This window comes from Atractosteus spatula, chromosome 7 (assembly GCF_055471065.1).
Source record: "Atractosteus spatula isolate fAtrSpa1 chromosome 7, fAtrSpa1.hap1, whole genome shotgun sequence".
NCBI classification, from domain to species: Eukaryota; Metazoa; Chordata; class Actinopteri; order Semionotiformes; family Lepisosteidae; genus Atractosteus; species Atractosteus spatula.
The window spans coordinates 5,650,209-5,676,726 of NC_142712.1; the positions used below are offsets into that span (position 1 = coordinate 5,650,209).

The 26,518-nt window shown below is 48.6% G+C and overlaps 1 protein-coding gene across 3 annotated transcripts in view; it reads left to right on the forward strand.

The window, feature by feature from the left end:
• Nucleotides 1–26,518, forward strand: part of phldb2b (pleckstrin homology-like domain, family B, member 2b) — a 53,422-nt gene that overhangs the window by 11,978 nt on the left and 14,926 nt on the right. Inside the window, exons 6-15 of one of the 3 annotated variants that reach the window (XM_088920994.1) lie at nt 5,697–5,816; nt 10,653–11,899; nt 15,474–15,809; nt 18,314–18,460; nt 19,653–19,790; nt 22,607–22,735; nt 24,148–24,303; nt 24,542–24,652; nt 25,232–25,321; nt 25,881–26,015. In XM_088920994.1, coding sequence (XP_088777120.1) covers nt 5,697–5,816; nt 10,653–11,899; nt 15,474–15,809; nt 18,314–18,460; nt 19,653–19,790; nt 22,607–22,735; nt 24,148–24,303; nt 24,542–24,652; nt 25,232–25,321; nt 25,881–26,015 — 2,609 coding nt within the window. The remainder of the gene's footprint in view (nt 1–5,696; nt 5,817–10,652; nt 11,900–15,473; nt 15,810–18,313; nt 18,461–19,652; nt 19,791–22,606; nt 22,736–24,147; nt 24,304–24,541; nt 24,653–25,231; nt 25,322–25,880; nt 26,016–26,518) is intronic. The other 2 variants (XM_088920995.1, XM_088920996.1) reach the window with 2 other exon arrangements.

Here is a 26,518-nt window from a genome sequence, read left to right on the forward strand (position 1 = left end):
AGCGACAGGGTGATGCTAGCTTGCCTCCTCACGGCTTAGTTTAGGAAAAGGCCCGGGTAGCTCAGACTCAGTTATTATTTTATGGCTTTTTTTCCCCCTGTGCGTTTTACTTTTTTTTAACTCGATAACTTTTTTAGACAGGCGTGAGTAAAGCCAATTGGGGTGGGGTAGCAGCAGAACCATGCATAGAATTGTTTTCAAGTCTTTGGGGGGGGGAGTTTTTAAGTTGAACTTCTAACAGCTTGAATTGATTAAAAGTGATAACGTCCTTCCAATAAATGCATCGTGTGTTAGTTTTTGTTGTTGTCGTCCTGCGTGTGTGACGGGACTGGCTCGCTGGGGCAGACCAGGTTGGTGTAAACAAAGCGAGAGGCAGGGAGAGGGACATCTCCTTGAGCTGAAGCGAGCTGCGCGCTGTCTTCACATGCTCGATGTGTTGATAGCGAAGTGTCGCTTATCTATCGAGTTAAAATCTAAATGCAATGTATAATTGCGTAGGAAAGAAAAAAGGTGCACACGTTAAGGGGCTGAACATTTGCTAGGCATTTAATTCTTTGCGGAGTGTTTTTCCCTGGATTTAGTTGCCTTGCCGAAGGGGGGTTGACACTGTTGAGCTAACAGTGGATGGATTAATGTTTTATCAGTTAGCAGGAGCTCGGGGAGGGTCTTTCACCCTAAAGGTGATGTTGCGTCTCTGCCGATATGTTGTGTTTGCGTGCCCCACACCTGAACTGTGACCGCAGCGACTCGTTGACGGTCACGGGACTCGCCCACCTGGGAAGAGAGCTTAATTACGCTGCTTCAGAGAAAGAAAAAAAAAAAGAGGGAGGGTGAAAGCAAAGAAAATCCCAACAAAATGTCCAGGAATCCCCTCTCTTTGCGCTGTTGCCGCCTTTACGGGTTTCTAGGGAAGTGCCCCGCAGGAGGCTGTCGAGGGCTGATGCGTTTTGTTAACTCTGTACCTCGCGATAACAAAGCAGCTCAGCCCCGGACTGATTAACGATAATGAACGAACGATCAAGGATGACGACAAGCCGTGCTTTCGCAGAAAGAGGGTCAAGATCCATTCTTCCCTCGTCAGCCCTGGCGCTGAATGTTGAACAGGGGCGGCGGGTCTCGGCGATGTGTTTGTTCAGGCGCGCTGAAGGTACAGCATCCCTGCGCTCGGCTCTGTCTCGTCTTTAGAGAAAACCTGGCCCCCCGAATAGCACGTCTCCTCAAAAAGCACCCAGTCAGAGTGAAACAGGCTACATATGGTCTCCTCTTTGAAGAAGAAGTAGTCTCGTTTTTCTTCTTCTTCTGTAGATCTGTTTTAGTTTAACGGTTCAGCCTCATGTGTAGTAGACTAAACACCTTTTATTTGTAAAAAACGGAGCCGAGCCTTCGCAGAAAGGAATTTTAAACTGACCTCGCTCCTGTTGTGCACTGGAGAAATACTCAGGTATTCCGATTGCTTTGCCACGGATGCTATAAATTTCTTATTTCACTTTGCTCATTTAGTTTTTCTGGTGTTTGGGAGTGTCTTGAGCTCATTTTGGTGGAGGCTAGAAGAGTTTTTACTTTGCCATCGGTACTCCAAAAAATAAATCAGATATGCTGGCAGTTAAAATCCTTCTGCTGAATAAAGCTGTTGAAAGATTTGAGATTTGTAATGCGGTGTGGTGTAGTGTAGTTTAGGGGGTTTTGTGAGGGCTCACTTGGTGCAGTGTGTTGCTGCAGAATTTTGCACAACCGGGGCCGGGAAGTCAGACCGAGCAGTGAGTGAGTGTGTGTGTGTGTCTCTCAGTGGTAAATACCGTTTCTCTTCAAAGACGGAAATTAGAAGTTGCTTAGTTTGGGATATTCCCTCCGCAAAAAACAAACATTCACAGGTCATTGCGGCGTGGGGCTGTTCGCTCCACTTCCTGCCAGGGAGTGTGTTGTATTCACAGAGAGGGTGTGCGTCTAGGAATCCGATACGGGAAACGGCAGATTAACACATCCAGGAGGGGCCTGGTTCAGTTCCTCTGGAATGTCGCTTCCCAAGATGACCAGCAAGCCAAACGGCCCCGTTGCTGAAGTGCGGGACCGTTCTGGGAGTGTCTGTGTGGTGCGCTGACCCCGCGAGAGGGTGTTCCTAACCTCTCCTGGTTGACACCGGACTCACGGCTCCGTACTGCCGGGCAGGACGGCCCCATATTCCTCACTCCCTCTTCACCGGAGCTCTCCGTCCCTTCCTCCCTGGCACTGTCAGGGAACGCTCTTCATCAGATGAAGTGAGGATCGGGTGATCCCGACTGACTGTGCTGCTCCAGACAGGACGGATGAATGAAGAGGAGCCAGAGAGAGGCAAGGCAAGCTCCACACAGGAGCACCAGCCCAGAATCGTTTCCAGGACTCAAGAGCTATGAAGGAGCACAAAGGGTAGTCACTGCCCCAGGGTGCTCTCTCTGTCCCTCTGCTGAACAAATCACATAGTTATAGTTCCAGTTTTGGGCAAGGTGCTGCAGCAGTCAGGGCTGTGCTGTAAGGAGAGCACTAAAGCTCCTATTTACATGGCAGTTTAATAGTTGACAGACTGTGGGCTGCCACATATGGCAGTACAAGATGTCAGCTGTTTCGAGAACGGTTTCTCTGATTCTGTAGTATACTGTGTACAAGAGCCTTCAGCTTATACAATCCTAAATGGAGTCAGACTGCTGGGCAGCGGGAGTCAGACGTCTACCCTTGTACAGAGTAAAAATAATACCCAGGAACAATGAGAAAGGGGGAAGGAACATTAAAACGTTAAGATGAATAATAAAAGTCATTATCTTTATTTACATTGTGTAGCCTTCAGTATAGTTTTTTTTTTCCAATTTGGCCTCTAATGAAATCCATCCAGCAGTCAACAGAATAGACGTTACTGAGACGAGAATGAGCAGCTGCACTCGTTTTTGTGTGCGTTACCTCATCCTGAGGAGCGTAATGTAGCATAGCCTCTACAATCAGAGGATGTTTGTTCAGCTTTGAGACCCAGGTTCCTTTCTGGTAGCCTGAGTTGGAGTTTCAGGCGGCTTGGTCTTCCGTCTTCATTTAGCCGAGCTCCAAAAGGACAGCACGCTGCCGTCAGGTGGTTGATCTTGTTCACTTCCATTGGGCACTAACTTCTGTTGGGAGTTTGCATGATCTCCCCATGTTTGCATGGGTTTGTGCTTAGTGCTCCCGTTTCTCTTCCACGGCACAGCGGGTGTGCTGGTTTGGTTGGCTGATATGAAATGTCTGTGGAGGGCCAGTATCCTGTCCTGTATGCCTCGGGCAGGCTCTGCACGCGGTGCTTCTGCCCTCTTCCGGATGATCGTCCTTCTGATAACGGATGAAGTCGTGACCTCTGAAATAAAAAAAAAAACACGTCCAAAGTCGGGAAAGAGAATCTGTTCTCCCGATGAACTTCCTCGCGCCTCTTCCTTGACTCGCGGCGTAGCCGTTGGCCTGGCCTGTGCAGAGCTCCTCCGGCCGGCGCGCCTCGCGGGGCAGGCGGGGCAGGCTGGGGAGACCCCGCGGTGTGGAAGCTGTCTGGGCCCGAGCGGGCTGAGGCTGAGGATGTTTTCCCAGGCCCGTTCCTCCCTCCGGCGGGGAGAGGAGAGTGCGTGCTGCAGCAGGGGAAACGCTAACACGCCTCCCTGGGGCTGCAGGATGAGATAAAGCAGCACCCGAGGTGACCGACAACAATGGGACGGCGTTGGGGGAGCGGGACGGGAGGAGGGGGAATTCCAGCTTGAGTCAATTCAGTTCCATTCAAGGTGCTTAATTAGCATGACCCATGGGTACAATTGGTGTTGCCAAAGCAAATAAAAATAATGAAATTCACATGAAACGAAAAAAAAAATAAAAGCAAAAAAAATCTACAGACATTTACAAGAAAGACATATCATAAAATATTTACATATACTGTAAATATATGGAGCATTATTGGGAGACAGACTCACTGCTCCTCAGGCTGTGACAGGAGATCACATACTGGGCTGCCAGTTCAACTGAGTTCCCTCCTCCCTCTCCTAGTAGGACTGGGACCCGTTGTGATTCTGGCAAGTGTGGGAACTCTGGGATTAGATTTCTGAATTTAGGGAAGAATGTTTCTCTAATCCCAGAGTATCTGTCACAGTGCAGCAGGAAGTGCACCTCGGTCTCTATTTCTCCCCGCTGGCAGTGGGAGCACAGCCTGTCCTCTCCCCCTCCTCTAGTGCCGAGGATCCAGGTTAACGCTGGAAGCCGAGCTCCCCAGGAGTCTATCTGACTTGCCGGTCTCCTCCTCCTGGAGTTTCCGCGGCACAGGGAGGAGACTCGGAGCGGAAAGCGCTGGCTAGGAGGGTGTTATTGTTGCATTCCTGCACCAGTGGGAGTGTTTATCCTGGAACTGTGTGAATGTCGCTTGCCACTGCTAGGAAACGTGCCCTCCTTTCAACAAAGGGTTAATGCGCTACTCTGTGAAGGCAGGGGTTTCCCGACTCTATCTGCTTTCTCTAGGGACCTTCTGTTGCAACTTTTATTTGAAGAATGCTCCCAGTATAAGAATTATGATTATAATGCCAAATGGGTCTTTGTTAAATAATGATTCCTTACACCTATATAGAGCTTTTCTGGACACTCCACTCAAAGCGCTTTACGGGTAATGGGGACTCCCCTTCACCTCCACCAGTGTGCAGCCCCACCTGGATGATGCTCCAGTCCTCTCCCCACACACCAGCTCTCAGTGGGGAGGAGAACAGAGTGATGAAACCAGTTCACAGATGGGGATTAGGAGGCCATGACTGGTAAAGGGCAGGGGGAATTATGGCCTGGACACGAAGGATAATGCCCCTACTCGAGAAACACCCTGAGATTTTTAATGACAACAGAGAGTCTCTTTACGTTCACCTTTAGGCATTAGGACCCATGCAGACCGCAAGGTGAGCGCCCCCTACTGGCCCCTTGTAACACCTCTTACAGCAGCAGCCTTAGCTTTCCCAGGAGGTCTCCCATCCAGGGTCTGGCCAGGCTCACACCTGCTGAGCTTCAGTGGGCCGCTGCAGGGGGATATAGGTGCTGATAGCTATGACTGTTGTTAGCAGTCTCCAGTGCAAAGATGATTATTGAATTCTCCTCAGGTGGTTAACGCTCTCCAAACCCCGTGGGACGCATGTTGAAATACAGCCATGTGACTGGAGTGTTCCATGAAACACTCTGGGAGTATAACCTTCATCTTGCGGCCACTGCTCTGTACAGCTTGTGAGATCTGGGATGCATCAGACAGGGAATCGCTGTGCTCCTCTGGAAAGGGGCTGACCCTCCTCTCCCAGCTGTATATTTTCACAGCTGCAGCCGTCCCAGGCCATCTGTACTGGGACGCCAGCTCCAGGCAGACTCATAACCCAGCTTGAGCGTGCTTTGAAGGCAGATTTGTGTTTAATGCAGTTTTTTCCTGTGTTCTAATAGCAGAGTTTATATAGCTGCTACAGCAATTAACAGCTTTAACGATGTATTTGAAGACTTAAAATACACAGTATCCTGCAGCACTGTAGCACAAAGTCCATGATTGACTTTAAAGGGTAAGAGATATTGGTGATCAGAGGTGCATAGCAACGCTTTGTGTCCGATGTCGAGTTTTTATGGTGTTGAAGCCTTTGTTTTTAAAGAATAAAGACCTCAACAGTTGTTGCACTGCAGAATCTAAGACGTGTGTTTCCATGGTCCTGCAGGATACACCCTCTGCCTGGGCAAATCCTACTTCTTCCGCTTCAACCACCCCGAGGAGGCCAGCCGAATGAAGAGCATGCTGCCCCAGAAGAGTCCCGCCTGCTCCCTCGCGTCGAGCCCAGGTGAGCAGCGCGGTGCGCGGCGCTGGCGGCGAGAGGTCAGAGGGCGAGGGGCTGGCTGTTGACGAGCTTCAGGGGCCGCTGGCTGGGGGGGTGAGGCGGCGAGTCTGATCCCCAGCTCAGCTCGCCGTCTGTCTGGTCTCCACTTGCATTGCAGGGCAGCCCCTTTAAAACCCAGGCGGGTGTGGGTTTCTTTCAGTCGCAGACAAGGTTTCAACCATCACATTTTGCAAACAAACCGTTTTGTTTTCGAAAACCTGTTGCTTTGGAAGCCAGATTTACGGATTTTTTTTTTCTATCTGCCGGCTTAAATATTAAAAACCGTTCAGGTGGAATGTTTACATTGTACATAGACTGTGCTCTGGGAGATAACAGCTTGAATCGCCCTGTTAGTGTCTGAGGAGATTTGGGTTTTATTCGATCATTAATACTCCTCAGCCTGTGGTGGGAAGGAATGATGAGGGCTAAACAGAAGGTGGCTTTTAATGCAGCATATCCGTCAGTGACCTCCCAGAAATCCAGCCGGCTCTTTCTGGAGCCCAAGAATGCGCTGTCTTGTAAACAAAAGCAGCCCTGTGTTTTGAACTTGCGACGTTGAGGAAAAGACGCACAGGAACAGGCAATCCCAACGCTTTTACCTCGGTGCTGCTCTTTCAGCTCAAGTTCCTAAACCTTCTTCCAAGCTCCTTTGGAAACTTGCGATACCAGACTTCCACTGTGCAAGCAGAGACGACGGGCTGCATCAACGCGCTGGGAGCCCTGTGCTTCCCATTTATGGTTCGAAACTGCAGATTGTTCTGGGTGAATTTATAGCTGTGACTCTTGGCAGTTATTCCGTATGAAAGCTGTGCTGTAAAGTGCTCTTCGCTTTGCTTTGCCTCTCGTGTGCCATAGAAGGCAGTTTCCTCAAGGGGAGGAATTGGGAAGCAGAAAACACAGGCACTCTCTGGGCAGGAGAGTGAAGTAATTATTCGCCTATCAGTGAGTCACTGCCCACTCTTTCACAGTCGCACTGCAGTACAAAGCAAAAGGTATGAATGTTTTGTGGTTTCCTGCCCATATAACAACAAACTGAAAGTGAATAAATAGCCATTTAAATACCCATCGTTCACTCCACAACTGCGTTTTAATTCATTTTAAAATGTTTCACCGGACGCAAACGTCTGTTTCTTCAAATAAATAAGAAGGGTTACAAAAGAGAGGTAATTAGTAGCTAATTGATCCCAAGATCTCATCCAGATGTTTCCTGAGAAAGAAACCAGGGTGCTAACTTCAACAACATGGCTGGGTAGCTTGTTCCACACTCCCACAACCTGTTGAGTTAAGAAGTGCTTCCTGTCCTGGGTTTGAAATTCTCTTCTGCACCGATTCCACTCACGCCCTCCGGTTTGCGCTTCGCTCTTCGTTCGCGAGAATCTACTGTGTTGGCTTTGTCGGTGCCTTTGAGGATTTGTGCGTTTGTGAAAGTTGTGAAAGTGAGGTCTGGTTTGAGCGTGGGCTTGCTCAGTTCAGCTCAGTTCGCAGAGGGACGCTGGATCTCTCCCCAGCAGCACAGTGCTTCCTGCTGACTGGCAGAGCACGCAGCCTGCATTGGATATTAAATCGCTGTATTGGAAACGCTTACACAAGAGAATGGAATGAGGAATCCAGGGATCATGTGATGCCTGAATCAGAAACCCAGCTCTGCCTTCTGTGAGGGGCCCTTGGATCCTAATCCGTGTGTCCAGACTGCAGTGTCTCAGAATGCAGGGATTCCAGAGTAACCGGGAAAACTGCAAAACCCATTTCCTTTTTTTTTTACGTGGACTGAAAAAGTCATGGAAAAGGGAAGGAGGGGGGAAAAAAAAAACCTGAGCATCCCGAACAAAACGGACTCGGAAAACGTCATCAAAATTCCAAGCAGGGCGCAGCCTGTAGGTGGCTAGGGTGTGTTAACACTGTCATTAAAAGAAGATGATGTTTATGTTCTGAGAAGAGGATAAAACAGACACGCGTTTCAAACTGCTGGTGCAGAGTAAAGAAAGCAGACCAGGGATGAGGAGCAGAGTGCTTATCGCAAGCGCTCTGGGTCAGGGCCAGTGCCGAAGGTCGATTTGTGTTCCACGTCTTTTGATGGACTGTTTAAACCCTTTTGATAAATAAATAAGTAAGATTACTAATTATAAAGAAAGTTAGATCTCACCCTTTGTGAGATAAAAAATGAGCACCATGCATTGCAGGTTGAGGGCTGCCTGTATCTGGGTTTATTTGAACACATCGCTTATTAAATCCATTAAAACCAGGTGTTTTTAGAAAAAGTCATCATCTGGTCAGGGGAAAATAACCATTGCTGAGATGTGTGCATGTTATGTGGCTTTCATTGCATCAATACAGGAGCTTTTAAATACCTGTTAAATAATTCAACAAGAGAATACACATCTGACTACTGATAAGATTAGCTATCACAAAGAAGAGTGAAATAAGGCTGTTTACAGCTGGATCTTTGCAGAGACTTGGGTAGGACAACAGAGTTTTTCAAGGATCTTTCCAGGTAGTTGTCGGAGCCACTCAGTGGAAAGTCACCAGTGCAGAAAACCTCTACAGGTCAGTGTATGTCTGTCCTCTGACGTTCTGAAGTTATTGCAGTGAAGTCCTCATTCACACTTTACTGTACCTCCTCCTTCGTGAAACCTGTGACCGCCGGGCCTGAACTGTAACCTTGCTTCTAATCGGATTATTGTGGGCCATCTATCTATAAAACTACTGCATGTTCTGTAACACAGTAGCTACAGGACTGTGGTTCTGTAGGCCTCCACACTGGATTTAAAGTCATTTAACTCGCGGAAGAGATCTGAAGACTTGTCCTGTAGGGACTGTGACACTCGTTTGCAAAAACCGCAGACAGGGGGCACTATAACACTTCATCTGGTGTCCTGCCTTTCCTGCAGCGCTTGTGAATTTCAGTGACCACTGAACGGAGGGGAGGGGATAATACACACAAATTAGAAGTTTTTAATCATTAGTCAGGCTTGCTGACTAAGGGATGTCGTCACACACCTAATGCTGTCTGGAGAAGGTGCTCAGTTCTGACTCTGCAGGGTGAGTAATCAGACTGCCTGCTTGGGATAAGGTGTGGGACTCTCAGTGACTCTTCCTGCCTCACACCCAGGGCCTCTGTTTCTGATGGTGTAGCTGGGACATTAATGCGATACTGTAAGGTCCACTGGTACGAAGGATGGTGACCACTGCGGGCTCCGTAGGTAATTCTTCTCTCCTGTTTTTTATATACTGTGTATATATATATTTTTTTCCAGTTTTCCAGACGCTCGTTTCCAGTTGTAAAAACGTTACGGCGGCACACACCGCTGAAAATCTTGTTCCTAATCCTGAGAGCAGTTCTTCTTTTTCGTATTATACAGAGTGGTTAGAACACGGTATGTGAAATAATGGTTTTCTAAATGAAAAAGCCAGGACTGTGGTACATTGTGTATTATGTGTAAAAGCTGGTGATGCACCTTTCCAGGCTATTGTGAGATGGAACGTCCCACAGGTCCTGAGCTGCTGGCGTAGTTGTACAAATAATGTGATTCATTTTTACTCTTAAACACATCGGAGGTGTCCTTTCAAGTGTCGTGGTTTCTACAGGTAATTTATCATCTCTGTGCTGCATCCAGATAAAAACCCTGAAAATGTACAGAACAGACAACTTCATTAGATAAATTAAGGATTTGATTAAGTGAGAGCTTGTCTGGTGGAAGAGTTGGCAGGAGTGGATTCCCGAGATCTGGAATGTGGGAGCACTCCTTTAATCCGTGTTTGTATTCCCAGAGGGATACTGGGCTGGAATAGAACTGCTAGTGAAGACGACTCTGACCAGGGCGCAGGGGGAAACTAACTGCCTGATAACAAGCTCACTGAAGGCCGTAGTTATATAAGGGATTGCTCCCTTTATATCAGAGGACCTGCAGGCTCTTGTGCTGATTCTACCGGTAAAGGCAAAGGTGTATTTACAACTCCTTTTTAAATCATACCTTTGCAGACAGCGATGGCAGGTTACAAACAATCTATTTATAAATTGAGCAGTGATCTAGAAATATTAAGACCCTGGTTTTGGATTCTAGGGAAGGAATTGATTTTGGGTTTCTTCCCTCAGAAATCTAGATTTAAACAGCAGTGATGAAGGACTTTTTGTGTGGTTGGTTAATCCAAATTATGTTCTATTTTCAGTTGCTGAACTGCGTGCATGAAAGCTGTGCTTGGGACGTTGTGAAACGTTGTTAATAAGTGAGGGATATGACTTTTGACTATTTAAATGCTGCCTTATACTTGGGAGGTATAATTTAGGGTAATGTTGACAGAGTGTTCATTCAGTCCCACCCTTTAACAAGTACCTGTTGTGGGTAAGTGCTCTGTCAGTGGAGAGGAAGGCGATCCAGGTGGTCTCTGTGGTCTAGCTGAGTGGTTGAGAGCCCGGTGTTGCAGGACGTGGAGCTCTTCCCACATGGAGTCTGGCCTTCTCCCACAGGGATCAGCAGGCACTCGGCTGGGGGGTGGCATCCAGCTGCTTTTAAAGTCTCCGGGCTTGTTTTGATGTGGGGGGAAAAAAAGTGGAAAGGTTTATGAAAACATGGGATTCAGCACTCTTTCATTCTTGACTCACCTGTTCTTGACCGCCGCGGGCACGTGTTGTTTTTAGGAAGGGTTTTCCGGTGTTGTGCCTGGTACTGCGCTGTAAACTGGTTCAAGATGCGGCTCTGTGCACAAGGAACACGAGTCTGGGGCTGCAGCAGATTGGTGCCAGGACAGGACACTGGTTCTGCTTAACAATGCATGATTCGAAAATGTTTGTTTTTCTTCCAGATTACTTAAAATACGGGGGTGAGTACAGCCTTGGCCAGAGCAGCTCCAGTCTGAGAACTACAAGGTCAGGCCGGGCGGGGAGCGACCTGCAGGACATAGTGGACAGTTTGCAGAGGAGGAGGCTGGCTGTGGACGCCATCTGCCGAGCCAATGGGGACTACGCCCCCTCTTACTTCTCCTTGTCCCACTCTCCGCCAGTCAGTCCCAGCGCGCTGCCGCCCTCGGGCCCCCACTGCCTGGAGCAGAGCTGGACTGGGGCGCTGAGGCACTACACCGCGGAGCGCCCGCCGCTCTCCGCCAAACTGCCCGCGCACCTCTCCAGCGGCCTGCCTCCGTCGCCACAGCAGCGGTCCGTGCCCACTCCGGACATGGCCGACGCGCACTCCAGAGAGCGAGACTGGTCCCTCGGCCCGGCCGAGCTGCTGCAGTACTCCCGGTCCAGCCCCCGGAACAAGTCCCAGGAGAACGTGTTTTTCTCGGGGACCCTGGACGGGCGCAGGGTGCCTGGGGGGTCCCTCCTCTCCATGTGGAACGGGAGCAGCGCCGGGGAGTCTCTGCCCCCCGCGGGCAGCAGCGGCCCGGCCAGCATGCCGTCGAGCCCTCGCCTCGCCCGCAGGCTGAACCTGCAGGACAGCCCGGCGCTGCCCGGGAGGCCGGGGCGGGCCGGGGACGTGGGCCCGGACGCGGGGCCCAGGCAGAGGAAGTACTCCGGGGGCTCCCTCAGCAGCATGGGGGCTTACAGCCGCTCGCTGCCCCGGCTCTACAAGTCCACAGACAGCCAGCTGGCCCCTCTCACCCTGCCCCCTCGGCGCTCGCTGGACAGCCACAGCCGGGCCCCTGCTCCCGAGTCCTCCCACAACGGAGCCGCGGAAGGGGAGGTCTTCTCCGTCTCCATGTCGTCCAAACCGGCCCGGAGCCTGGGCCCCCTGGACAGGGGCGCGGACGTCTCCATGGCCTCCAGCGTCCCCACCAGCCCCCGGGTGGCCAAGAAGATGAGCCTCACCTCCTCGGGCTCCTACTCCGACATCGATCGGAACGGCTTCCAGGGCTGCTCGGCGGACCTGGGGGAGCGGAAGCTCTCCTTCGGCAGGGGCGGCGCGCGGTGCCTGCGGGAGCCCGACGCGCAGCCGCCGCCCTTCCGAGAGCGCAAGAGCAGCATCAGCTCGCTGAGCGGCAAGGAGGAGCTCCGGGACTACCACCAGCGGCAGAGGGACGAGCGGCTTCGGGAGCAGGAGGTGGAGAGGCTGGTAAGCTCTACGTGTGTGGCTCTGGGAAAAGACGGGTTGCGCGCACAGTGGCATCTCCATCTCTTGTTTTAAGCATTGAGATTTATTAGGCATTTTAAGGATTTTTTCGGACCAGTAAACCCCTACTTAGACCCCCATGGGCTCTTGTTCTAAAAATAGTGTTATGAAGTACTCAGCGTCATATTCTCTGCTCAGTAATCAGCCTGACAAAATATTCTGTTGAATTCTCGGCACAGTGCAATGCAACGGATTAATGGCCAAGCAGCAGCTTTGCTCTCTGCTGCCTGGGCTCAGTTTTCAGCCTGTCAGTCTGCCAGGTGGGAGTCCTAGCCAACCCTCTCAGGGGTGTGAGAGCCCTGATATAAAATCAGTATGGAAGCTCATCATTCCCATGTCCTGTAGCTTACCCACAAGCTGTGCTACCGAGAGCTCCAGAGGTCCAGAGGCAACATTCAGGATTTCGGAGTATACAGCTGTTTCTGTAGTTCTCTCCCCCACCTGGCACGTCATCGCTCTGCAGTCTGAATGTCTCAGCAGATGAACGTTGACTGAAAATCTTTTCCTCTCTTATCTCTGATCCCTGGTAAAGCTCATTCTTCTCTCCAGATCCAGAATCCCCAAAGGGAGCATTCTGTGATTTTGGTGTTCAATGGGAAATCACAATTTCCGGGGAAAACCGAAAATGAACGCTGCATCGATGATACAATCAGTCATGTGCAAAGCAATAGTTTTGCTCTTGCCTCTGCAGTTGAGGTACGAGGGGAAGGTGATTACACAGAAGATATTGGGGGAATAACCAGATAGTAAGAGAAGAAGGACACTCTCTGGGTGCATTGGTTAAACGTGGAAGAGGAGATTTAAAGCCATCACCTTGTATGTTATTTGTTGGAAACACATGATCCCCTCCCCAATCTGAACATTAGCCAGGAATCTGCTTCGGCACATCCCGCAGGAGTTATTCGGCTCCGCTAGGACAGTGGAGTGTGGAGTAGAAAGCGGAAGGATTAAATCACTGCGCTCCTATATTTGTATTTCCTATCTGCCGAGATGCCGAATGTGTTTTCGATAATATTGAGTTTCCGGCGGCCAGTTGCTCACAGATGTAATCCAGCGTGTCACTGCCTGATTGCTAATGCACCACGCTAGCTGGCCGGCATGTGCTTTTGTTCTGGAGGCGTCAGTCCGAGGTAGAAAGGGGTGTCCGTTGGCTGGAGGGTTTCTTTTTTTTAAGATATATATATATATTTTTGGCCTCGTCGCCTGTGATTTTTTTGAAGCCGCTCCTCGCCGAAAACCCTGGGTGACACGGGCGAGACCGACCCCTACCTGCTCATCCGAATAGTGATTAACGCGCGAGGCGAGGTGGTGGCCATGCGGTTCCTGCCGCTGAGCCCCGGGTCCGAGGGCAGGGTAAGTACGGCGGCGGGCTGCGGTGGGCGTGACGCTTGGATCAGGTCGATCAGTGCCCGCGCAGCGCCAGGTGCCCGGGGGCACAGGTGCCAGGGGTGCAGGGGTGCAGGTGGCGGTCCGCACGGGAGGACCAGGCTCTGAAAGTTGTCGTTTTGTCCTCTGTAGACTCAGGCTTTGCCCTTTGTGCTGTTCCGAAGCGGGGAAGGCACAAGTGCCTAATTAAGCAAGCAGCCCATCTGTAAACAACATGAAAGCCTTCAAAGGACTGGCGTGATTTACTGGCATGTATTTTTAGGCTTTTAATGGATGTTTTTCTGCTCTGCTGAAATGTGGTGCAAATTATTCACACACGTCTTTGTCAGGAGCTGTTGACCCGACACCCTTAGAACCCTGGAAGTGTGGAGAAATGGTTGAAAATATAAAGCAGGAGGACCTTTAAATCCCCCAGAAGACTTTGGGTTTTGGTCTCTGCTTTCTGATAATCCCTTCCTTAATAATAATACGGTCCTTACACTCAGCTGGAAGAGATGTAAGAAGGGGTTAATGTTTTTGTTTCTAAAGTGGATAACATTGTTACAGAGGAAGAAATACTGCAGGCATTCCAGTAGCTCTTTGGGATTTTTAAAATTGTTTTTAAAACAAATATGAGATTTAACCTATAAGTGTTACATTTTGAATTTTGTGATCTATTGCAGCTGTGGTGCATACAAGAATCTTACTAATACTTATTTTGGAAGGGTAGTATACTTTATATAGGAAATTTTGAAAATGTTAAGATTGAACTTTGAACTTTTATCTTTTGTTATTCAGAGTTAAATTTAGTTCTGTTTAGTTCTGTTTTTGATGGATTTATTTTTTCCCATACACCTTTGACTTACTAATCTACCCGTTCACAGTGCTGTCAGGCCATTTAGTAAACTGGTGTAGTTTAGCTTGCACAGCTATTTGGGACACTCCTAAGAGCTGCACAACTCTCCATAGCTTTCTGACTTGGGCTCTCCATATTTATACTGCATACTTATACTTATACTGCAGGTTTAAAAAAAGTGACAAAAAATTCTAAGAATGCTGTGCCAGTGTCTAAGTGAATTTTCTCCTTGGACAGCGAAATGTTGGGGTGACGAGTCCTAGCCCTTGAAAAATCCTCACACCCTTCAGTGCCTGCAGCCAGCTCCGTCCTGTTGAATAGGAACGAGTGTGGCACCAGAGCATCATGGGGAAATTCCCACAGTACCATATGGCATGGCAGGATGGATGACCATGAGGAAACCGCCAGTCTTGGGCTTGGGTGGAAGCGGATATGGATACAGGGGTGCTTTCTCTTGTGCCTGGCCTTTAATCGTGTTAAAACCCTCAGGTCACTCATATTGGTGTTTCCCTTTGGAGGAGATAAAGGCAGTCAGCATCGGAGAACACTGCCTTTCTCCTTGCCAGCTCTTATTTTCAGGTGCTACAGTGACGCTAGTTTCTATGCTGTTCTACAGCCGTTTTTTCCTTGACATGTTCTGCTCTGCTGTCATTGTTGTAGTTGTGCATTGTACCTCCCGTGTGCTGTTCAGGTGCTTCACTCAGCCCTCAATTATTTCATATCGCTGCTTTTTTCTGGATGACCTCTTTAAATGTTAAAGGACACCATGTCACATGTGTAAGAGAGCACTCTGAGGTCACTGGCGAGCTGCCTAGCGCGATGATAACATAACATCACTTTATTAGCCCTATGCAATTTCTTGCATTAGAAATTCGTCTTTTCGCAGACCCCAGCTTGCTCTCCATGAGACACACAGACAGGGAGAGAAGCTTGGGGTCAGAGCGCAGGGTCAGCCATTGTACAGCGCCCCTGGAGCAGTTGGGGTTAAGGGCCTTGCTCAGGGGCCCAATGGAGTAGGATTCTTCTGCCGGCTGCGGGATTTGAACTGGCAACCTTCTAGCCACAGGAGCAGATCTTTAGCCACAGTGCCACCACTCCGCCCTAGTGTAATGATGAGTGTAATCGTTTATAAAAACAATGTCAGGGTTAGTGCTGGACGCGGTGCACATGATGCACTACAGGGACGTAGAATGTGGGCTCTGCATGGAAGAACATGGCTCTGACAGACCGTGCCAGTGACCCCACCGCTCTTCTCCAGCTAGCTCCTGTCCTCAGGTGTGATTGTGCCTTTCCCAGGAGCGACAGCGCCTGGAGACGATCCTCAGCCTGTGCTCCGAGCTGAGCCGAGCCGACCGGGAGCCCGCGGGCAGCGCCGTGGCCGACCTGCAGAAGATCAACAGGGAGCTGGAGAAGCTGCAGTTGTCCGATGAGGAATCCCTCTTCTCCGATGGCCCCCTGGCTCAGGGGAATGGCTGCCCAGCCAAGCCCAGGGACTTCTCCCGATCTCCGGGCCCACAGTACAGTGGCAGCGTGGACCATCAGCTCCAGCCCTCCAAACAGCAGGAGGCGCAGGCCCCCTGTGGGCCTCTGAGGAGCTCAGGAGCATCACCGCATCTCCTCAGGACCAACAAGGTAGGTTTACCTCACGGCTGCTGGTGAACAGCAACCCACACTGCTCCCATTACAGAGCAACGTTGTCCTTTCCAGGTTTAGTAGTTCAGGTGGGCAGCTGCGTCAGCATGCGTAGGCTGCAAAGGAACAAGTAATAGGTTTATTCCCTGCTGAAAAAAAGAAGAAAGAAAACACAACGTTTCGGCCGTGGAGCCTTCTTCAGGTGTGAGAGAGACGGGGCAGTAGGCAAAGGTAATGTAGCGGTAGAACAAAGGCTGGGAGGAGGAGTGAGAGGCGGGAGTAGGGGACAGAAAGAGAGGCCAATCAGGAGGTGTGAAGTCACACACCTTCAGGTGTGAAGTCTCTCTTACACCTGAAGAAGGCTCCATGGCCGAAACATTGTGTTTTCTTCCTTCTTTTTTTTCAGCATGGAATAAACCTATTACTTGTTCCTTTCCAGGTTTAGGCGCAGATCGTATTGCTGATGCTGAAAAGTGCAAATCACAAATGCAAATGATTTTAATGAGGTAGCAAGCTTGAAATGTATGAGGCACAGCAAGGTGCTGTGTAACAGTCTGTGGCTCCTGTCACTTGAACTGCATCGAGCTGCATTGAACTGCTCCTCTGTTGCTGGTGCTGGCACGTGTGAGCTCGCGCCGTTGTCTTTCCATCGGCGTTTGATTGGTGTCAGCCCGTCGCCAAACAAACAAGCAAGCACAGTCGTGTCGGAGAGCAGCCTGGCGAAGAGAGTCTGAACTGAGCTGGCAGGTTTCTGCATATTCCATATCCAGTGCCGACAAAAATGTGAAATTTCTGTTTAAGGAGCTTCCTTGCAGAGGTTAGGAAGGGGATTTTTTTAATAGCTGTGACATTGCGAAACACATTCCACCTGGAAAAAAAATAGATCTTTACTGCAGAAGTGAATTAGTTTTAATATACCGTAATACGCTTGAACTTTCCATTGAACTATCAGATTTTATCAGGTGTATCACATAGTCCTGTGTTAATTCATTCGATCCTTCTGCCTGGCTTGCAAAATATACAGTATCTGAGTCAAAATGTGCTCTAAATATACTAGAAAGCAAATAATGTTGTAGTAGAAAGACTTTGATAGGCAAGATACTGTTTTTAATTAACAATGATCTAGCCATCTATCTTTTAATTGTAATCTGCTACTTTTTTTCTTTTTTACTTTTCAAAGATTCATAAAATTGTCTTTGACTATCCAGCGAGCTATTGACATGAAATCAGTTGGAACGCTGCCTTGTCCAGCTTGTCCCTCTACTGGAGTTTCTGTAGGCAGCGAGACGTTTTCTGAAGGGAGTCGGGCAGTCGCCCTGTGAAACTGAGCTGGTGGGGAAGGTATTTTAACAGTGCAGTTGGTAGGGAATAACTCTCGACTTGGCCGTGTCTTTTCCCCACTCCCTGTCAGCACAGTGCTCTATTCCACTGTTCCTTCAGACCGAGTGCAGTTCGTGAACGGTATTTCCTCCCCTAGAGAAGCCTGTTGCGTGCTGTTAAATTGGTTTTATTGAAATGAGCATTGCAGTCTCCAGAGTGTGTGACATTCATCTTGCTTGACTTGTTTTCCTGTGTGTGCATAACACTGTGAGCTATTGCTTTAAAAAAAAAAAGTTGATCCAGAGCTCTTTTCATGGCCTCTCCATAAAACGGTGCCAGTGAAAAATGATTGTGTAGAAAGCTTAATTTAAAGGAGACTTTTCTTTTAGCTAAATGTGTGTAAACCGATAGGTGGTGAAATAGTCCGAGGCACCGCAGGGTGGCTGGGAGGGATCGCTTTATTATTCGTGCCCTGAACTTTAATGAATGAAACCTGATGAGGTAGGTGTAAATACGCCTGTAAATCTGGCCATATTGGCTGAGTGAAACTCAATATAGTGCTGAACTTGTGCTCCCTGCTGAGTTTAACATGAATTGTGCAGTGGCGGAACTGAAGCTAGGCATATAATGTAAGAGTTGGTTATTTGACTGATCCAATGCGGACTTTTTACATAAAATGTATATACTTTTATCATGCTGCATTTATTAGTGAAAGCTTTGTTTGAAAGGGCTTTTCTCCAACAGGACATCTGCCTGACCTTGCAAACTGAACATTTCCATTACTTTCTAGATTGCCCCCTATTTTCCTATTCTTGTTTATTTGCCTGATGCTTTTATCCAATGATTCGGGTGTAGCACTTTGCTCACGGGCACAACAGCGGCGGCTCCCGTGGGATTTGAACTTGCAGCCTTCCAGTCACGAGTCCAGAACCCCTATCACTGCTCCGTGCTGCTGCCACTGCATCCCAGTACTCCCTCGATCATTCTTGTGAGCCTGTTTTGGGGTTCATGAGCTGTACGTCAGGTTGACATTGGGGTTGTGAACGGTGCAAATTCTGGAATACCTATTGCATCAAACATTGTTAATTGTGGTGTGTTCCACCCTCCCTCCTGGAGCACTTGAGGTTAGACTCCACGTCCTGCTCTGCTTGCAGCTGGCTCCTGATCTTCTGTGTTGTCGTTAGCAGACCTCAGAGCCACCGGAGAATGAGAACCGGAATCAGGAAGTGACCCGCATCGAGGAGGAGAGGATACAGGTACTAAACAACCTGGAGGAGCTTGAGCAGAAGATCAAAGACCTGGACAACCAAATGGAGGAGTCAATGAGGGAGGTACGGTCTGTCTACACAGGGTTGTTTCTACAGTCGTTCAGGGAGGGTACAGTCTGTCTACACAAGGTTATTACTGTAGTCAGTCAGGGAGGGTACGATCTGTCTACACAAGGTCATTACCTCAGTCAGTCAACTCTTTAATACAGGGGCCGTTACTCTGTAATGCACGATGGACAGCTGCAGCTGTTTCCTTTCGAGGATGAACGCGAGTGATGAATCCGGGCCACCCAGCTGTGTGAGTGTGTGCAGTACAACAGTCCTGGATTGTGTTGGCAGGCATTGCGTCTCCAGGTCCTGGCAGGCGTGCTTTCTCCATTAGCGTCCGTGGGTCTGGCTGATTCAAGGAGCGGGATGATGAAGTGTGAGCGGAGGTGCAGATACCATTTTTATAATCGTCCTCCTGGGCCACCGTAGGGTGTTATTGAACATGATAAACCAGTTGAGCACACACATGGAGATGAGATTTGTCCGTACAGAAGAAGACTACTGGGACACAGGAAGGAAGGAGTAGGAGTTTCTTGTGACTGTTAAGAGCTTCTAGCAGACCAAGTCATAGGACAGCCTCATTTTCTGTCTGCTCTCAGTACCTGTGCTGCTTTGTGTCCTGAATAAAATACTGGGGAGAGCTTTATGCAATGTGCATAAACCTTTTATAAAGAAACAATCTGTAGGAGTCCTGTTTTAACCTATTCTTTTCATTTTCTGCAGTTATATTGGAGACCTAACGGAGCATAGCCTTGTTTTTGTTCTGTAGGTATAAAAGTGCTCAGGTGTTTTTGCAGTATCGTTGACATTCAACATGGGTCCCTTTTACAAGTTTCTGTTGGTAACAAAAATATAGGAACAGTGTGGAGGGTGTGCCTTTTCATTGATCCATTTAAATAATAAACTTCCAGTTCTCAAAAATACTGGAACAAAAAAGCCGTGTTTATTAGGGGGAAATGTAATTGCATACTCACACTCCTTGACTACCACCGGAGCAGTGAGATTTGTGACCGGTGTGTCAATTTGTGCTCGAGCGTGCTGCACACCAGCAGCTCCCAGAATTGTGTTTGGCTGCCCAAACCAAGCTGGAGGCGGGGAAGCCTGCCTGCGAGGTTCAGGATGAGGTGAGGGGAGGGCTGATTCCTCCCATGTCTCCCAGCCCTGCCGTGTTGTCAGCCTCACGCCTGCGATGCCCCCTCTCCCGCAGATGGACATGGAGAAAGCCCTGCTGGAGGGCGAGCAGGAGTCCGAGTCGGCCCAGCTGCAGCACGACAAGGAGGTGCTGGACCAGCTGAACGCCAAGATCGCCGACCTCGAGAAGAGCAGCGTCTCGGAGAAGCTGAAGGTAACGGGCTCAGGAGTGGCAGGGGGGAGGAGGCGCGGGCTGGCGTGTCAGTACTCGTTCAGGGGTTTTAAAGATTTTTGATTCTGCCCCTCTGTTGTTTAAACAGACCTCTGAGCTGTCTTCTCCTTGAAATGCATGTGGAGATTTTGTACTGCTGAGCTCTTCTTGGTGCAAGAGCTGACAATTGTCCAGCTTGCAGTGTCCAAAACACCTCAGTGGTGTGGGATCTCACAGGGTGGGTCTTGCATAGCTCTGGTTGTCCAGCACTGATCTAACTTACGCTGAAGCCTAGGGAAAGAATTAGTACTTTGAACTGAGTTGCTCAGTTGTGTAGGACAGATAGAAAGAAAAGCAGGATCATGAAGAAGCCCACTGTACCCCTGCTTTACAGCAAAAGAGTGCCTTATATGTCTGCTGGACAACCTCAAGCATGGAAAGAACCCTAAGAGGTGTTTTAATGTTCAGGAGAATGCCAGACATCTATTTCCAGGGTCCTCGGTAGTAAATATAAGTAACAAGCAACAAGCTGGGGCTGAAATGGCACCTGTGTGCAGGGCAGTTTCCGGAGTCTCTTGTTAACGCGGGCAGCTGTCCGAAACCCGAGCTGTGGTGCCCATGCCGCTGTCCCTCGCACTGAGCTGTGAGCACACTTACAGCTGCCCGAGACCAGGGGTCCCCTGCTGAAGAGTCTGAAGAATAGCTCTGGGCCTTGTCCACTGAGCCTGCGTTTTATAAAAAACGGGAAACAAAACAGCCTCCGATGTTACATAAATGTATTGAATGACTTGTAAAGGGACCTCTGATTTATGCAATACCTGGTGGCCTTTTTGTGTTAAGAAGAAAAATGTGAATTTAACGTGGCGATTGATGTTTGAATGTAATGTTCTGTTTCCTGCTGAAGGAACTGGTATTTACTTTAGAAAAGCAGTTTCTGCAGAGGAATAGAGCAGGAGGCCTCTTAGGTTTGAAAAGACTTTGGGGCTGAAATATGTAAGAACATAATGTTACAAATGAGAGGGCACTTGGCCCATATATCCTGTTTGATAGGATCTAATTAATCCCATCCAACCTTTTCTTGGAAGAAGCCAGGGTATCGGGTTCAAGAGCATGGCTGGGTAGCTTGTTCCATAATCCCAGAACCCTTTGGGTACAGAAGTGTCTCCTCCTTTTAAATGCACTTACACATAGTTTCCACCTGTGTCCTCTGGCATACAAGGATTGTGCTGGTATCAGTGGTGCTCTTAATAGCCCGATATCATTGTGCAGTTTTCCATGGAAAAAATGTAGTTTAATACTGTGCTGTAATATGTAAGGAAAAGTTTGCATTCGTTTTTCTTTTTTTATATATACACCTTTTCTTCTTGGAGTGGATTGTGCCCACTCTGATGGAAACTCAGAAGTCAGATGAGATATGGACTTTTACCACCTCTTGGCTACTGCATAGTCATGAAGCAACAGTAACAATATTCGGCATTGGTCTGTTCCTCTCGGTGGTTTTTCTTCTTTGGACAGAAACGGCTGTGAAAAGAAACGGCCAAGATTCTCGTAGAAGATTGCCATTAAAACGAAGTGAAAAGTGGTAGAACTATGTTTCGAAGTACAAAAGTCTCCTTTTATACTCTTCTTGTTTGTGTAGAGTGGAACAAAGGATGTTAATGACAGGGAGCACCTGAAAATGTCAAATAGACTTGAGTGGTAACCGTACGTGAATAGTATGCATTCAGAGTTTTATCTTGAAGATTATAGAAGACAATAATTCTTTGTTCCATTGCTCAGAAATTTGTTTTGTATCAAAGCTGCTGTACTTAGAAAAAACATACAAACGGTACTTACATTTATTTTTAAGGTAATGTTTATAGCATTACATAAACCCCATGCATAGTCATCTACACAGCTTACCAGAACCTGTACGTTTACTTTCCCACAAGCACGCTAAGCCCCTGTAATTTCACAATATCCCATCATCTTCGCACAAAACCAGTAATTACACTTGCCCGTGAACCAATATGCCTTTATTGTGAACTCTGTTATTGAGCAGTTTTATTGAATGGGGGATAAAGGAATTCGTCTTTTTGTTACATCTGTGAATTAGATTGTTAAATGACAAAGCTCTCAGTAACAGCCAAAGCTGTAGTAATCTGAGAAGGTAATACTAGAGGCTTTGAGTAAATTCTTGATGCTCGTATATAAATATACTTTCTCATTCTGATTATAGTGTTTAAAACTTTTGCAGTGTAAATAAACATTACAAAACTGTAAAAGGAAAATGCAAGCTTGTAGCACTGGGCTCTCCTGAGTGAAAGCAGGGGTGGTGGCATTCCTATTAGAGTAGGAGTCGTTGTGGCAGACGGAGTATTGGAATAGTCCTTTGTAACTCCCTATTGTGTGTTAGACGTTCGTCGAGCAGTGTAATTTTGTGACTTCTTGCAGGTGTGCCGAAATTGTGCGAGGAGTCTTTTCACGGCAGGTAGCGAGTGGGTTCCCCGGTGGTCCCTGGTGATGAGGGTGGTCCCTGCTGAGTACGGCTCTTGTGTTGCGGTCCGCGTGCGCGGGAGGGAGAAATGCCAGCCAGTGCCGCAAAGCGTTATTCTCTGCTTTATTCATTTTCATCTGAAGCTTTAAAACTCATGTGCCTTCTCCCTCTGCCATCAGTTTTGACTTCGTTCATTTTTTGTGCCTTTTATTTATGCAAAGCCAAGGTATTGACCACTGAACTAATACATCTAACTCCTGTCTCCCTCCTGCTTACTGAAGCTTGCACTAATCATGGACATTCTTTCTCCTGTGTTGTTTTTTTTTTTACTCTGCTTTTATAGGACAAAGCAAAGCTTGATGCTGAAAGGGAAAAAGTAGAGAAACTTCAGGAGCTTTATACAGAGCAGAAGACCCAGCTCGATAACTGTCCTGAGTCCATGAGGGAGCAGTTACAGCAGCAGTTGAAGAGGGTCAGTAGAGTGTGAGTCCGAGAGAGTGGTCCGGGCACAGGGAGAGGAGGGTCAGCGCCTCGGATCACGTGGCCTACGGCTGTGCAGATGTGGCGGACGCACCGAGGAGTGGGCATAGCGTAGTCCTTCTCCACTGCTTGGCTGTTTGCTGGGGCTGTTCCTTTTTGTCCGTTTCGGCACAATTAGCACGAGGCAAAGTGGCAGCCTTTGCTTTCTCTATGTTCTTAAACGAAAACGCAGCATTTTAGTGCCACTGGGCTGCATTTGTGTCCTTACAGAATCTGAGAAACAAAGGTGCTCTCACACAGGAGGGTTAGAGAGGGGGTGGTGCCTTGCTTTTTTTTTTTAAGGCAGCTAGGAGGTACCCAGGAATGTCAGACCCTTGGCTGCTGGAGAGAAGTGCCCGTGCAGATCGGTTACGGCATCCAGTCTGCGTCCTCTGGACTCTCTGTGCTTCCTTGTGTTTGATAAGCAGCCGGCCAGACGCCTTCACCCTTCACAAGCCTCTGCTCTGATGCTCTGATGTGGTCTTTCTTCGCAAACGCCTTATCGTGTGCAGTGCTTGCCTTTCTGTGGAATTTCATTATGAGCGCATGGAATGATAACCAGATTGAAGATAAAAATTTGGAAACTCTTGAGACGAGAAAGGGTTTGATAAGGTGAATTGTAAGAGGGTTTTTCTGATCTCCTTTGTAAATTGTCCCTTCTGCTTCAAATCAGCTGCTTTTCTCCATTCTGCACTGTACCAAGCCTGAATTAATAATGCAGCCTGCCTCCATTTTGCAACATATTTTACAGTCATTGCCTTGGTAAAAAAATTTATGATTTTATTCCAGTGCGCAGCTAGCGTGTCTGCGGCAGCCTTCGCACAGCTGTTTGTTTCTCCACTGTTATTGGCCATGCATTAAGCAAATTTCATGTCCGAAATTTCAGTTTACCGCCATCTCTATGTAGCTCTGGTTTCCTCCCTTAGTCCTAAGACATGCTGGGGTATTAATATGGTTTGGTAAAAATTGGCCCTGGTGTGATTGTGTGGGTGCCTGTGTCTGTGTGGGTGTGTGCCCTGCGATGGACTGGGTGTACCCCAACTTGTGCCCGTTGCTTGCCAGCAGGGATAGGTTCCGGCTCCCCTTTGTGACCCTGTACTGGATAAAGTGGTTAGACAATGGATGGATGGATCTTCGTTATGTATGCATAATCCTCCCAAGAACATTCCAGCTTCTTAAAACAAAAAGGAACTGACAAGAAGAAATTGCGTGATAATTTTACAGTGTTATTTAGGTTCAGTAAAATAAGGGAATAGTGAAGCGCCTGACCGCACCATTGGCCCTGCTGCGTGCCTGAGCTTGGACGCAGGTCCAGCTGTGCGTCCGGCCGGCTCTCACTGCGGCTGCTCTCGGGCTGTGCTGCAGGACGCCGACCTGCTGGAGGTGGAGGCCAAGCGCTTCGAGGACCTGGAGTTCCAGCAGCTGGAGCGGGAGAGCCGGCAGGACGAGGAGAAGGAGACGCTGACCCAGCAGCTGCTGCGCGAGATCGCCGACTACCAGCGCAGCACTGTCACCAGGAAGGTACAGCGCCGGTGCCGGCTTGTCTAGAGGGAAAAACGAACAACAGAGTCGCCAAGGCGAGCGAAAAAGACCAGTTGGCTACCTACAGGGGTTCTCTGATGAATACACTCACCCTGACACATTTAATGTTGCGTGTGTGAGTGTGTGAGTGTGTGAGTGTGTGTGTGTGTGTTGATGAGTGAATGAGTGATATGCCCCGCAGGGCCCTTCATCTGCCCCTGTCATTCCTCATTGGCAGGAAAGGCTGCTGACCTTGAAGAAACAGTCCAATCAGGTTGCCCAGCAAGCCCAGTGGGAGAAGGACAGTTTCCTGAAGGAGAAGAACAACCTACTGATGATGCTACAGAGGGTAGGCAGCATGTTGTCAACTCTGTCAAGCATTACCTTAATACCTCAAAAGCTAGAATTCAAAAGAGGGGCTAAATTAGGTAATTTAGAGCATAATAAGAAAGAAAAACAGGAGACCTGAGGCTAGGGGTGGGAAATCCTGATATTGGGAAGAGCTGTGACAGTGGTAGTCTTCATTTTTTACAATATCTTCAGTCTCAGTTTTCTCTGGAATACTGTTGTTGTGTTGCCCACCAAGGGCACTGTGCAGGAATCCTGTGCCACAGTGCCCAGCCGTGTGAAATATGGAATGTGTGCTCTCAAGACACTTATTCAATTAAGCCCAGAAGGAGGGACGAGGAAACCCGATGCTCATATTAGCCTTTGTTTAGATTTTGCTCATGAAGAGAGTGTTTTCCACCTGCTGCCCTGCTTTAGGGAGAGGATGGGGGGGGGGGGGGGTCTCCGACAGTCATGTGTGACCTTCCCCGCCACAGTTGTTCCCCATAAACTCAAATTTGGAGCTTGCAGATGAAGGCAGAACACCCGGAGTTCCCCGAGCTAAAGCAGACGGTTTCCGTTTCTATCTTCTGTCCTACAGGAAAAAGAAAATCTTGCAAATTTGGAGAAGAAGTATGTGGAGCTGACCGGAGGCAGGGGGTTCCCAGTCAGCCCTGACAGTATGAAAGAGGTACAGTGAATGATTGTGTTAAGCAGCTTTCACTGCTACCAAGCTACTAAGTGTTAAATGTCTAAAAAGAGGCTACGATAGTATTACGTGCACCTGTGAAAAGCACATTTTTACTTGCAAGGCATCTATTGACATGGTACTGAGAGTGATACTATTTTTGCCAATTCACTTCCTAATTTCCTGCATTGTGCTCTTCAATTAAACTGCGTTTTTCTGTGCAGCATTACATATCAAATACCAAGCCCAGGGTTCCAGTACATTACATTAATTATGAAACAATTAACAAGCTGTCTGTCCCAACCTCCTGCGCTGAGAAGAAGTGTCCTGTGTTGTGTGCTTGCCTCTCCTTGTCTTAGAGTAACCAGGTGGTGCTGTTGTAGGTGGTCCCCATCAGTGCTTTCATACGTACAGCTCTGCATCTGACCAGCGTGCGTGTCCTTTGTGTGCAACACTAGCAGTAGAGTGATCTCCATGCTTTCAATTCTGAGACGTGAAGATGCCGTTGTGCTGGTGCTCCGGAGGGCGTCCTCACAGCCTGGGTTTTCTCTGTCCGTCCCAGGAGTGCTCCATGCTGCTTGCTGATGTGTGCAGGCTTTCCGGCAGCGGCCCTCCCCACACACCCCTGCCTCTGCTACAGGCTGACCTGCTGGCTCTTTCCTCCTTCCTGTCTTCGTTTCCCCTTAAGAGAGCGGAGGTACTGTGCTGTCTGCATGGGGTGTGCCCCAGACACACGGCCAGGCTGAGCTGCCCTTCCAGATTGTGTGATAATCCGGAAGGCTGCTGAGACTGGCCAGTGTCTCACAGACGGACTAAGTGAAACGCTGACCACCTAACACCTTGACTGACCCTACCGTGTGACCAGCCCACAGACGCCCTCCCTGAGTCCTCTGCTAGTGCCCTTTATACTTCAGCTGCGAGTAGTCTATGTTTCTTCTTTCTCCTATCTCCCTTCTCTTGGTTTTCTGTACATTGTTTTGTTTTGCCTTTTTTGCTTCGGGACTTGGTTATCGGTCCCGATTATCGGTGACATGAAACAGCCAGTAAGCGGAATTCCAGAAGAATTAAAGGAAGCTTGTTCCTGCTGGAAGACCTTCTGGCTCCTCCCTTCTTCCTGTCCTCATCAGAGCCCTCCTTTACGGCAGGGAGGCAAGGCAGAGTCCTGTACGAGCCAGTTCAGCTTTGGCATCTGAGGCTTGT